Source organism: Orycteropus afer, unplaced genomic scaffold (assembly GCF_000298275.1).
Source record: "Orycteropus afer afer isolate SDZICR_OR568_19922 unplaced genomic scaffold, OryAfe1.0 scaffold00089, whole genome shotgun sequence".
In the NCBI taxonomy this organism is placed as follows: Eukaryota; Metazoa; Chordata; class Mammalia; order Tubulidentata; family Orycteropodidae; genus Orycteropus; species Orycteropus afer.
Genome location: NW_006921676.1, coordinates 6,821,601 through 6,835,344, shown reverse-complemented (window position 1 = coordinate 6,835,344; position 13,744 = coordinate 6,821,601). Strand labels below are relative to the sequence as shown.

The 13,744-nt window shown below is 37.1% G+C and overlaps 1 protein-coding gene across 1 annotated transcript in view; it reads left to right on the top strand.

Annotated features, from left to right (window-relative positions):
* ATP11A (ATPase phospholipid transporting 11A) overlaps positions 1-13,744 on the top strand; it is a 194,681-nt gene that overhangs the window by 87,560 nt on the left and 93,377 nt on the right. Inside the window, exons 4-6 of the mRNA XM_042781157.1 lie at positions 8,720-8,848; positions 11,441-11,544; positions 12,476-12,526. Coding sequence (XP_042637091.1) covers positions 8,720-8,848; positions 11,441-11,544; positions 12,476-12,526 — 284 coding nt within the window. The remainder of the gene's footprint in view (positions 1-8,719; positions 8,849-11,440; positions 11,545-12,475; positions 12,527-13,744) is intronic.

Genomic DNA, 13,744 nt, shown 5'->3' with positions numbered 1-13,744 from the left:
CTCAGGAGCCCGTGTCTCTTTCAGCAGCAAGTCTTCCTCGACCAGCAGTCCGAGAGAGTTCTGCCTCCAGGAGGCCTCCTTTTGAGCCCGCAGGGTGGTCAAACTAGCCAATTTGGCATCAGAACTCTAAGCACCTGAGAGAGAGTGGGCACCTCCCAGAACATTGGTTTGTGCCACTCCCAACAGAAAGACTCCAGGTGGACACCTTCAGCAATCAGGAGCTCCTCAGTTGCTCATAGCAAATCCCACCTTGGAGTTTACAAAGACTTATGGGTAGAAAAGCCACACAAAGTAATTTACTACACTGCACTTGTTATATGTTTAAATGCATTTAAATTATTTAAGAGAATTAATTATTTTCAAACCTATAGTAACAACTAAGAAGAACCTACGTATGAGTAAATGATGAATATGATTTTTAAAGTTTGTCTCCCAGAATAGTGTTTGACAACCTATTTTAGTCCATAAACTGTGAATTTACTTACCAAGTTCCACCAGTCATCTTCTTACCTTTTTATTCAGTCCATTTAGTGCTCATCACCCTGCCAAATATCTCATATCCTACATTCCATTTTCCCTCCCTTTCCTTGCAGACTCTCTCTCTCGGCTGCTTTCCTCGTCAAAAATTGTTAAAGAGCAATCAGGAATTCCTAATAAGAGAACACTGCTAGCCCTAGTGTACAGTTACAGAAAAGTGCCACTGCTCTTCTCTTTTTCTTCAAAACCAAAGACTCAGCTTTCAGGCAACATCTGTGATCAGTGAAGAAGGAAGAGTCATCGTCTAGGCAACCCAGTTAACCCTGGTGATCAGTGGGTATCAGGACATAGCCAGAAGTGTCTCACTGTCGAGGAGGACAGGATTCAGGCTATTGTAATTCACTAAGGAGGCCTGTTCTCACATGCCTTTTCAGAAAATCCGTGTCATCAACATCTAGTCCATATTTCTTAACCTAGTTCCGGTTATTATGTACCTTTTATGTATTATATATTACCATATGTATTTTTAAGTTTAAATAACATTTATTTTTTTCTTATAAATTTTGTTATCCAGGTGTTTTAATAATTCTAAATGAGTTCCCTTAGTTCAGATTGATGATGTTTTACTGGAATCATGTGGTGACTCTAATTGCCCCTGAGGCCATTATCCAGAAATAAGCATTCAGAGAGGTAAGGGACTAGGAGGAAATGGAGTACATGCCCACGTGAACAGCAGGTTGGGATAAACCAAAAACATCCCAAACTCATTGCCATCAAGTCAGATCTGACTCATAGCAACCCCTCCTTGAGTTTCCAAGGCGGTATCACTCCGGAAGTACATTGCCCAATACCATATACATGTTAACAGTATCTTTCAGATCCAAATCCTTAAATACTCTGCCAGATTCTCCAGTATTCTTTGATGATTAGATTTTCTTTGAAAAGTCTTCTATATTTTTAGATAAACATCTCTTTCTTAAAAACAGACCTAAAAATACCTACCAGTAGAAAATTAAATATTATGTAGTGGTCGGTCTTCTATAGGAACTGTCTGCTTCTGTATTCTGCTTATTCTAAATGAGAGAATTTTAAATTGATTACATAAGAGAAAATAAAGTTTTTCTAACAACTCTGGGCATCTGACTTTCATCTGCCATAATGACTTCCCTTTGGAAGGTCTTTAAAAAATTAACCTTTTTTCCCCCTTTTTAATTAAACTTTTCATTTTGAGCTCATTGTAGATTCCCAGGCACTTGTAAGAAATAATAGATACAGGCTGTGTACCCTTTATCCCCAATCTTATAAAACTATAGTACAAACTATCATAACCAGGAAATTGTCATGAATACAATCTGTCCACCTTAGTCACGTATCACCAGTTTTATACTTACTCATTTTTGTGTCTATGTGTATATTTCTTTCTTTTTTAACTTTTTATTGTGATTTGGGTGAAAATTTACATAGCAAATTGGTTTCCATTCAACTATTCATATACATTTTGATCTCACATTGATTGCAATCCTCACAATTTAACAGCACTCTTCCACCTTACTCCCTGTGTTTAAGGTTTCCATTCGTACTTCTTTCCTATCTCTTTCAGACTTCTGAGCTTCATCCCAGGGCAAATGTTGCCCTTTTGATCTCGTATGGTTGGTTGTTCTAAGGAGTGCATACCTCCTTAATGTTATAAGCCTGTCTGTTGTTTGCATGAAAGTTGAGCCATGGTATTTTGTTCTGTTCCAGACACGAAGGGTGTTAAAGCACCATAGTCTCATCTCAGGGGCTCCACCAGTCTCTGTCAGACCAGTAAGCCTGGTCTTTTTGGTGATTCTGAGATTTGTTCTATATTTCTTTCCCACTCTGTCAGGACCTCCCATTGTGATCCCTTTCAGAGCAATTGGTAGCGGTAGCCAGTCACCATCTAATTCTTCTGATCTCAGAGTCATGGAGGCTGGGGTTCATGCAGTCCATTAGTCCTTTGGCTTAATAGTTTCCATGCATCTTTGATTTTCTTCACTCTTCTTTGATCTGGATGGGGAGAGACCAATAACTGCCCATTAGATGGCTGCACACAAGCATTTAATACCCCAGTTGCTGCTCACCAAAGTAGGATGTAAAACATTGTCTTTGTGGACTGTGGTACGACACAATGACCTTGATATTCCCCAAGAGTAAGGTCCTGAGTTCCCAGTATGTATTTTTATTCTGTGTAATTTTATCACCTATGTAAATTTATCCACCCCATAGTCAAGATAGTTCCATCAGTCAGAAGAATTCCATCCCCACCAGGATCCTTCCTGTTGCCCTTTTATAACTATGTCTGCCTCTTTTCCCTTTCCACCATCTTCCACTATCCCTAACCTCTGGCAACCATTAATCTGCTGCCCATTTATATTATTTTATCATTTGAACAATGAGATTGTATAAATGGAATTTTACAATATATAACCTTTTAGGATTAGCTTTTTTTTACTAAAATAGTTCCCTCGAGATTCATCCAAGTTGTGAGTGTCAATACTTCATTCCTTTTTATTACTGAGTAATATGCCATGATATGGATGTGCCACAGTTTTAATCACTCACCAGTTGAAGGACATTTAGGTATTTTCCAATTTGAAGCTATTACAAACAAAGCTGTTGAACATTTGTGTATAGGTTTTTGGGTAAATGTACTTTTCATTTCTCTGGAGTAAAAGCATGACAGTTCAGTTGTTGGGTCATATGGTAAATCTATTTTTAGTTTTAAAAGAAAATTTCCAACTATTTTCTAGGGTGTCTGTACCACTTTATATTCCTACCAGCAGTGTATGAGTGATGTACATACTTGGCAGCATTTGATGTTGTCACTGTTTTTTATCTTAGGTCTCTATGAGTTGGAAAGGGTTAGGTTATTGATTTGGGTATTTTGATAGGTAGGTTTCCCTGGGTGGCACAAATTGTTGAGCACTCAACCACTAATCGAAAGGTTGACAGTTCAAACTCATCCAGAGACACCTCAGAAGACCTCCTTCCAAAAGGTCACAGCCTTGAAAACCCTATGGAGCAGTTCCACTCTGCACACATTGAGCCACCAGGAGTCTGCATCAGCTTGATGGCAACTAGCAAGGACATTTTGATGGCTGTGTAGTGATATCCCATTGTGGTTTTAATCTGCATTTCCCTAGTGACTGAAGATGTTGAACATCTTTTCATGTGCTTATTTGTCATCTCTGTGTCCTCTTTGGTGAAATAACATTTCATATCTTTGACCCATTTTCTTATTGGAGTTTTTTTTTTTTTTTTTAACTGTTGAGTTTGTTTTGTTTTATTTTTGTAACAGCTGTATTGAGATATAATTCACCTATTTAAACACTGTAATTTATGGTTTTTAGTATAGTCACAGAGTTGTACAGCTATCACCACAATCAATTTTAGAACATTTTTATCATCTCAGGAAATCTTGTATGCTTCAGCTGTCACTCCCCCTCCCCCACCACCCCATTACCCTCAGTGCCATAAATATGCATACTATCTTCATAGGTTTGCCTATTCTACACATAAGTCATGATGAATAGATAAGAAATGCATAAAGAAAAATTAAGTTTTCAGCTCAATATAACACTCACCTCATTTATGATTCTAGAAATAGTGAATTTGACTGAATATGTAAACTCCCTAAATTACGGAGTTTTGAGAGTTCTTTATATATTCTAGATGTTAAAAATACCTTGTCAGATACGTGGTTTGCAAATATTTTCTCCCATTTGTAGCTTGTGTTTTCATCCTCTTAACAAGGTATTTCTCAAAACAAGTTTTTAAAAATTTTCATGAAGTCCAGTTTATCAGTTTTTCTTTTTATGGTGCAAAAAGGGCATGGCAGTAGCATCTTGTGACTTCTGACTTCACAAGAGGGAGACAGAAACACCATCAGCCGCCCAAGGCTTATTCCTGTGAGGCCAACCATGCCACCACCCTCCAGCCTTTTTTTTTTTTTTTTTTACCAATTCTGACACCAGCCATCCCTCCTACGGCACTCACTACTTCTCTGCTGGGTTCATTAATTCATTGTAATGGCCACATTGAATTCACAGACAATACTCATGATTATGAGATTTATTAGGGAAGTAACAGGCTACATTTCAGCTTCAGGAATGCTCTCAGCATACAATTCTTCGATCAGAACAATCTCCCCTGGGCCCTGCCCTCCGGCATGCCTCTCTGGCCTTTGGCCTCTTGACCTGGCCTCTGCCTTGCTCCAGCAAGTGCCACAAGGCTCTTAAAAGAGCTAAAGCTCTGCTGATAGGTACCCCTGTGTGCATCCCACTCTGCCAGCAAGGCTCCTGCCCAAAGGCTCTCAGCTTTCTCGCTCTGTGGGCCAGCAAGCCCAATTCTCTGTCTCGTGCCTCTTGGTTCCTCAGCTGGCCATCTCAGCTGGTCATCTCAGCTGGTTGTCTCTGCCAAGGAAGTCCAGCACAGGGATCTCAGGTCCAATGAAATGCTTCACTCCATGTCTAGCTCTTCTCTTTTGATGGCAGTGAGATCCTCTATTCCACCTCTAAAAGGGCTCATTTTAAGCCTAGCTGAATGACAAAATTAACCAGTCCCCACATTGGAGTTCCATACACCTTATTTGGATGGTCCTACCCAGTATACTGGGAGTCATAAAGACTGGTTAGAAAAACTATACCAAGTAATTCACTGTACCACATATGGATAGGGCCTTTGGTGTCAAGATTCAGAGCTCATTGCCTAGCTGATGTCAAATATTTTGCCTGATTTTGTTTTTCTAAAAGTTTTATTGTTTTATATTTAAATTCATCATCCATTTGAGTTAATTTTACTATAAGGTATGAGTTTAGGTCAAAGTTCATTTTTTTGTCATTTGTTCTAGCACCATTTGTTGTAAAAGCTATCTTTCCTTCTAGCATCTTTGTGAAAAAATTGGGCATATTTGTGTGGGTCTGTTTCTGGGTTCTCTACTCTGTTCCATTGATATCTGTGCCTGTTCTTTCACCAGTACCACATTCTCTTGATTAATATAACTATATAGTAAGTCTCAATATCAGATAGTGATTCTTCCACTTTATTCCTCTTTTTTAAGATTGCTTTATCTATTTCTGGGAGCTCTGGTGGCATAGTGCCTAAGGCATTTGACTGCTAACCAGAAAGCTGGTGGTTCAAACCCACCAGCCGCTACTCGGAAGGAAGATTGGGCAATCTGCTTCTGTAGAGATACCCAAGGAAGGGTCACTATGAGTTGAATCAACGTGAAGGCAGTGAGTTTGGGTATTTTGTTTGTTTGTTTCATCTATTCTAGGGCCCTTGCATTTCCATATAGATTTTAGAATAATCTTGTCTGTGTCTCCAAAAATCTTGCTGGGATTTTGCTATGAATCTTATTAAACCTACAGATAGATAAATTTGGAGAAAGTAACCCTCTAATTTAAAGTTCTCAGGAATACTGTATGAGCTGTGAACATAGTATGTGAGAGAGAAACCCAGTTATAATGAAGATTGAAGCATGATCATGTGCTGATTTATTGTGGTGAATTATATGTAACAAAACATTTTCCGTTTCAACTATTTTTACATGAACAATTTATTGACATTAATTAATTCGTTAGGTTGTACAACCATCCCCACTGTCCATTTCCAATTTTTTTTTCTCACCCTTAACAGGAATTCAGAGTCCCTGAGTGGTGCAAACAATTAAAGTTCTCAGCTGCTAACCAAAAGATTGGAAGCTCAAGTTCATTCAGAGGCACCTTGGAACAAAGGCCTGGAATTTTACTTCCAAATAATAGCCATTGAAACCCTATGGAGTGTAGTCCTAGTCTTGCACGTGTGGGTTGCCATGAGTTTGTAGTCAACTTGATGGCAATCAGTTTATTTAATAGGAACTCAGTACTCCTTAAGCGATACCATCCCACTTCTCTCTCCCACCCACCCCTGGGAACTACTGATAAAATTTAGTTTATATTCATTTGCCTGTTCCAGATGTTTCATATAATTGGGATCATATAATATTTGTCCTTTTGTACCTGACTTATTTCACTCAGCATAATGTTTTCATGGTTCATCCCTGTTGTATCATATATCAGAACTTTATTTCTCTTTATGGCTACATAATTTTCCCTTGTGTTTATACTATATTTTATTTGTCCATTTATCTGATGGTGGACACTTGTGTTGTTTCTACCTTTTGGCTATTGTGAATAATGTTGCAATGAACATTGGTATAGAAGTTTCTGTTTGAGTCCTTGTTTCAGTTCCTTTGGGTCTATACTATACCTAGGAGTGGAATTGCTAGGTCAGATGGTAATTTCTATGTTTAACTTTTTGAGGAATTGGCACACTATTTTCCACAGTAACTGAACTGTTTTATATCCCACCAGGAATGGATAAGAGTTCCAGTTTTTCCACACTTGGTTGTTTTTCATTTTTCTGATGGTACTCATCCTAGTGGAGGTGCAGCGACATCCCATTGTAGTTTTGACTTGCATTTACCTAATGACAGATGACATTGAGCATCTTTTCACATGCTTGTTGGCCATTTGTTTATCTCATTTGGTGAAATGTCTGTTCAGATACTTTGCCTACTTTTTGATTGGGTTGCTTATCTTTTTGTGTTGCGCTGTAGGAGTTCTTTATGTATTCTGAATATTAAAACCTTATCAGATATATAGCAAAAAAAAAAAAAAAAACCAAACTCACTGCCATGGAGTCAGTTTGACTCATAATGACCCCTACTTGTGTTTCTGAGGTGGTATCTTTATAGAAGTAGATTGCCCAGTCTTCCTTCTGAGGAATGGCTGGAGGGTTCGAACTGCCAGCCTTCTGGTTAGCAGTCACATGCCTTAGGCACTGTGCCACCAGAGTGAGAATACATAGTTCCCAGTATTTTCTTCTGCTCTATACATTGTCTCTTCACTTTATTGGTAAAGTCTCTTGATATACAGAAGTTTTTAATTTTGGTGAAGTCCAGTTTATCTGTTTTATGTTCTCTTGTTCATGCTTTGGGTGTCATACCTAAGAGTCTGTCTAAAACTAGGTCCGGGGCATTGCTACTATGTTTTGTTCTAAGAGTTTTATGGATTTAATTCCTTCATTTAGTTAGTTGATCCATTTTGAGTTAATTTTTATGTATTGTGTGAAGTATGGGTCCAACTTCATTTTTTTGTGTGTGGAAATCAGTTGTCTCAACACCATTTGCTAAAGACACTAATTTTTCCACATTGGATTGACAAGGCACTACCATGAAAAATCAGTTGGTCATAGATAAGAGTTGATTTCTAGGCTCTTATTTCTATTCCATTGGGCTATGTGTCTGTCATTATATCAAGACCAAAATGGTTTTGGTTACTATAGGTTTATACTATATTTTGAAATCTGGAAGATTTGTGGATTTTCTATGGTCATTTATCTTTCTGATGTACATGAAAATCATTATCAGAGAAAACAAGACTTATCTGAGCTGTCATATAGGATACCTTCCTTATAAAAAGTTACTAGTATATCAGTTATGCCTTCTTGATGATGATGTAGCTATATAACTATCATAAAATTTCATTGCCCCCCCCTTTTAAGTCATGCCCGAGTAATCTGGACAGTGTCTTGAATTCTGTCATTTAGTAGTTCTTCGACCTTTAATACCTGTATTTGTAAAACACCTAGTTTAAATCAGAGTCTTCCTACAATAATGCTTCCCATTCTGACACTTTAATAAAATTTTGAGTCCATCCTGCTTGGTCTGAATCAAAGATAATCTTGTTATGGATGTATTTCTGTTTTCACTGCAACATATTCAATAATAATGTACCTTGATACTTCACTGATCTAAAATTGGTACTTGGAAATCAATCCTTGTCTTTCTTTGGTTTCAGTGGAATATCTGAAAAAGGATCTTTTTATAGATTTGCATTAGCATCCAAATATCTTCTTGTAAATAAACACCATGATGGATCTATGAGTATAGATTGAGCAAGCAGTGTTTGCTGGAGCCTACAATATAGCACTTACATCCTGCTCATGAAAACTCACAAATTATATAAACCGGATTCACCTTCATCTATCCTTTCTTCTTCCTCTGAACTCAGACCTACTTGTTCTACCTTTGAAAACTTGTTAAGCATGGTTGACTGGATTATGTAATTGGAAATATTATGATGGTCACTTTAGGAAAAAGAAATCCCAACAAAATGAGTGAGCCATTTCATAGATGTGAAAATTTTATTTTCCTTGTTCTTCACATTCTGTCTTGTAGGTTGGTGACATCGTGATGGTGAAGGAGGATGAGACCTTTCCCTGTGACTTGATATTCCTTTCCAGCAACCGAGGAGATGGTACATGCCATGTTACAACAGCCAGCTTAGACGGAGAATCAAGTCATAAAGTAATGCTCCTGTCATTTGAAATTCCAGAACAATGTCTTAAAATTTATCTTTAACAGTGGAGTCATGATCATATGCTTGTGTAACCACAGAATCTAAACATCATATTTGAAAATTTGGTTTTTTCAAAGTTACAATAAAAATCCTAGGTAGCCAAAGTTTATTGTCATTTTTCCTTCTATTTCCCACTTTATGCTTTCTACTCTCAGTTTCTGTAACAGATAATCATCACGTTGATAGAAATAACTTCAGTATTAGCCTGTGTTACTTAGCTAATGTACCAAATTATAGATTTAGTGAATTAATAAATTTTGAAAGCTTTCATTCCCCTAGTCAAACTTAATGCCTTTACTAGCCTAGAGTTATGTGAAACCAAAAAAAAAAAAAAAAACACTACTCACTGCTGTCGAGTCAATTCCAACTCATAGCAACCCCTCCTTGGGTTTCCGAGGTGGTTATCTCTACGTAAGTAAATTGCCCAGTCTTCCTTCTGAGGAGTGGCTGGTGGGTTTGAACCACCAGCCTTCTGGTTAGTAAACACATGCCTTAGGCACTGCCACACACAATTCTAAATTTTTCTTGTGAATTCAGTGAATGTAAGTATTTTAATAAGTATTTTCTGAAATCATATTTATTGTACTCAGTATGGATTTCTGTACTAACAACTTATTCTGTAAAAGTTTAATTAATAATAATAAAATAATACAATGTACCATTATTAATGTTAAATTTTCATTATTTACATAATGTCAGAGTTTCTAAGGAGTTTGTGAAAGTGAGCCTCACTCAGTGCATGCAAGTGTTTCTAGGGCATTAGTTCTGAAAAGTGCAAACCTGAAGCAGTGCTTAAGCAATACTTTGGGAATAGGTAATTTCTATGGGAAAGGAAACTTTCTTTGTAAAAACTCTGAAGTATATACTTATCTTTTATGGATAATTCATGATATGATTGCATAAAAGCCCTGTGTTGCTTTTTTTCCCTCCTCAGAATTTACTTTCACATTTTCTATGTAGACACATCCCAAGAGAATCCATTTTGCCATAATGGATTATAAGCAACAGTATTTTGAGGGAAATGGAAATCCCTAGATGGTTCCTGTGTTTATTGTAATGTGCTGCTACTAGTGGTTCCTCTGGAACATAAATGAGGTTAAAGTTCCATAAATCACTGAGATTTAATAAACCATTTACATCCTATTGGTTGGCAGTGGGGGTGCCTTTTGGACTTCTGTCCTGTGTTAGGAATATCTCTGGTAAGGTTCAGATACATCACGGCATTGTTACTGAAATGGATGCTTTAGGTCTCTTAAGTGCATCACTTTTTTCAAGATAAAATTTTATGCCCCTTCTCCTATTCCAGAACTGGAAATGTTAGAATAGTGTTCCATTTCAGATACTTTATGTATTTGTACTTTGCATTTTAATTGAATTTTCTCCAATTTTGTTTTTGTGTATTTGATTTGGCTTGAAGAACCGAAATTACGCGAGCCCTTTTCTGAAAAGCAGAGTGGGAGGGTAGACAGAGTTCAGCAGACCTCAATAGGAATCTTGAATAAACCATTTACTGCTCGTGTGGCCTTGGGCAAGTTTTCTAAGCTCCCCTGTAGTTTTCACATCTGTAAAATGGGATCAACCTATCTTTCAGAATTTCTATAATAATATAATACATTTATCCTTGTTAGGGTATAATTAGAAAACTTTCTCAAAGAGAAAAAAATAAGAGCTTCACAGATACGATCCCTCTTTACCAGGTCTCATACACAAGTCTCTTTCCTCTGTCCTCCCTACGCAAGGCAGATGTATTTTCAAAGGCCACCTGCTCATGCTTATCAATACTATCTAGGCCAGTTGTTCTGAAAATGTGGTCTTAGACCAGCAGCTTCAGCATTCCTGGCAATAGAAATGTAATTCTTGCCCCCCGCCCCTGCCCCAGACCTACTGAATCAGAAATTCTGGGCTTGGGGGGCAGGAATCAGTGTTTCAACAGGCACTCCAGGTAATTCTGATGCTCACTCAAGTTTGAGAGCCCCTCTGGTCGGGGCCAAGTGAACAGTTCCGTAGAAAGCTTATATGCTACTAGAGTAATGATGTGCATGGGCAGTTTGCTGCTGAGTCATGAAAATTAAATGAAGTGACGCTTGCATAAACTTTCTGTAAACAATAGGGCATTATATAAATGAAAAGGAACACTTTAGCTCCTGAATTTGTTTCCAAAATGATCATCATCACTGTGGCTGATAAAGTGAAATCTCCAGTTTTAAAATAGAATTACAAGTTATAGCTATTTGTCATTTTGGTTTAAAGGTGAGGATACTAACTGAGAATGGAAGAATTAGGATTTTCGGCACAATTATAGGAGTAATAGTAGTATCTTATGTATATAGGAATAACAGTGGTACATTATGTTTTTATAACTTTTAATATTTGTAAACTTTATATTATACATTTTCTTTCATATGATAAACCAGTCATTGTAATTGGGCTTATTTATATGCACAGAAAATTAAGTCTTGGTGCTGTCCTACAAAAGATCTAAGTGCAATGTGTGCTTTGATCATTTTGGTTGTGAATTCCCATTTCTTGTCAATTTGTAGACTCATTATGCAGTTCAAGACACAAAGGGATTTCATACTGAAGAAGACATAGATGGGCTCCATGCTACAATTGAATGTGAGCAGCCTCAGCCTGACCTCTACAAGTAAGCAGAACCTTTGTATTGCTCTTAAGGATCTTCTTATCCCCTATATATTGTTCTTGCTTTTTCACCTCGTATAGTATAGCAGTATGGTTGTTTGGAAAGAGAATGTTAATCACTGCTTAAAAATTAAGACTGAGTGAAAAAAATACATTCCTTATATATTTTCACAGACTAGTAGACTTGAAATCTGTAGCTTTTCATATAAATACCTGAAAAGGTTTGTTGTGGTGGTGTTGTTATGTGCCATTGAGTCGGATTCGACTCATAGCGACCCCTCCTTGGGTTTCCTAGGCGATATCACTGCGGAAGTAGTTTGCCCAACCTTCCTTCCGAGGAGTGGCTGGTAGGTTTGAACCTCCAGCCTTCTGGTTAGCAGTCAGGTGCCTTAGTCACTGCACCACCAGAGCTCCTTGAAAAGGTTTAACGTAACTAAATTTATTGGAGAAAAATTAATTTTATTTATTTTGAAGAAGGTATGACAGTGTGTTAAGGAAAATATTTAAGTCATGGTTATAATTAGAAGCTAAAAGAAGAAAACCCAGTTGCTCTCATACTGACTCTGGCTCAGGGTGACCCCTGTGTGTCAGAGGGAACGGTAGGCCACAGGGTTTCCAGTGGCTCATTTTTTAAAACTAGATTGTCAGGCCTTTCTTCTGAGACCCCTCCGAATGGACTTCAACCACTACCCTTTTGGTTAGCAGCCCAGCACATTAAACCTTTTGCACAACCCAGGAACTCCAAAAGAATAAAGAACAGAGAAAGTGTAGGACTGGTTTAACTACATACTGAATGTTTTTTTTTTTTTTAATTATGACTCACAATTCAAATTAGTAGTACTAATTCCATTCTTAAAAATAGAAAAACAAGTATGTTAAAAAAAATGACTTTCATTGGTGCTGATGTTTCCGTAATTTCACTTTTTTGTTGTCAGATTTGTTGGTCGCATAAATGTTTACAATGATCTAAATGACCCTGTGGTAAGGTAAGGAGATATGCTGTCTTTTAAACATTTTTGGCAATTTTTATCTATATTATTAAATTAAAAGTTAATTTTTTTATTAGTAAGAGTTCTTTGTTGTCACTGTTCCTATTAGGTTCCGAAAGTATGGTTCCACTTTTTCTGGTTTTCTTTGAGTATATACATTTGTATGTGTTAACAAATAAATGATATTCATGAAAAAATTGTCTCATAAGATTCTGTTGAGGGTGTCTTTTAACAGATTGATTCCAAGGTCCAAGATATGGTTCAGTTTCCTCCCATTAGAAATACCCTTTCAGAATGTATGTAATAATAGCCCTCAACTATGAAATTGAAAGTATTTTTAATTTAGAGACCATTTTATTGGAATATATTAATCGACTCATAGTTATTACTGGAACAAATTTTTGGCTCTAGATTACTTTCTAAATTTAATAGAATATGCCTAACACAGGACATATTTTAAGCTCACATCCACTTAAGAATATCAAAAGCTGTTGCCAGGTAATGAGAATGTATTACTGGTACTGATCAGAAGTTAGTGCATTAATCGTATTTAATCATAGAGGTTTCAGTGACTGATCATACATACTATAAATCCACAAGAAAATATCACCCCATCAAATATCCAACTTGATGGCTGGGTCACAGTAGTACCTCTAAACCAGTCACTGATGCAGGTTAAGTAATAATGCTACTGTAATTCAGCCTTACAGGTTTCTAGATCTGTAAGCTGAGTCTGTGCTTTCCCAGGCCCATAGATATTTCATCTCCATATTATTTCAAGATCTATTGGCATGTTTGCTGATAAGTTTCGTGAGTTATACGTTTTAGGAAATAGACCTTAAGAAGGTTTTTCTTCTTCTTCTTTTTAATTTTTTATTTATTTCTTTTTTTATTTTTATTTTTGCAGTGTCCCCACCCCCACCCTCCCACCACTGGTAATAAAGTTTCCTTCTATATATAAACCTTCCCTTAACTTTTTACAATAATGAACTAATACAATATTTATCCTTCTGTGATTGACTTACTTCACTCAGCATAACGTCCTCCGGGTTCTTCTACGTTCTGCAGTCCTTTACAGATTCTGCATTTTTTAAATTTAAATTATTCTTTTAATTTTTCTTTTTAGGCGCTCTGGTAGCATAGTGGCTAAGGCACTTGACTGCTAACCAGAAGGCTGGCGGTTCAAACCCACCAGCCACTCCTCGGAAGGAAGGT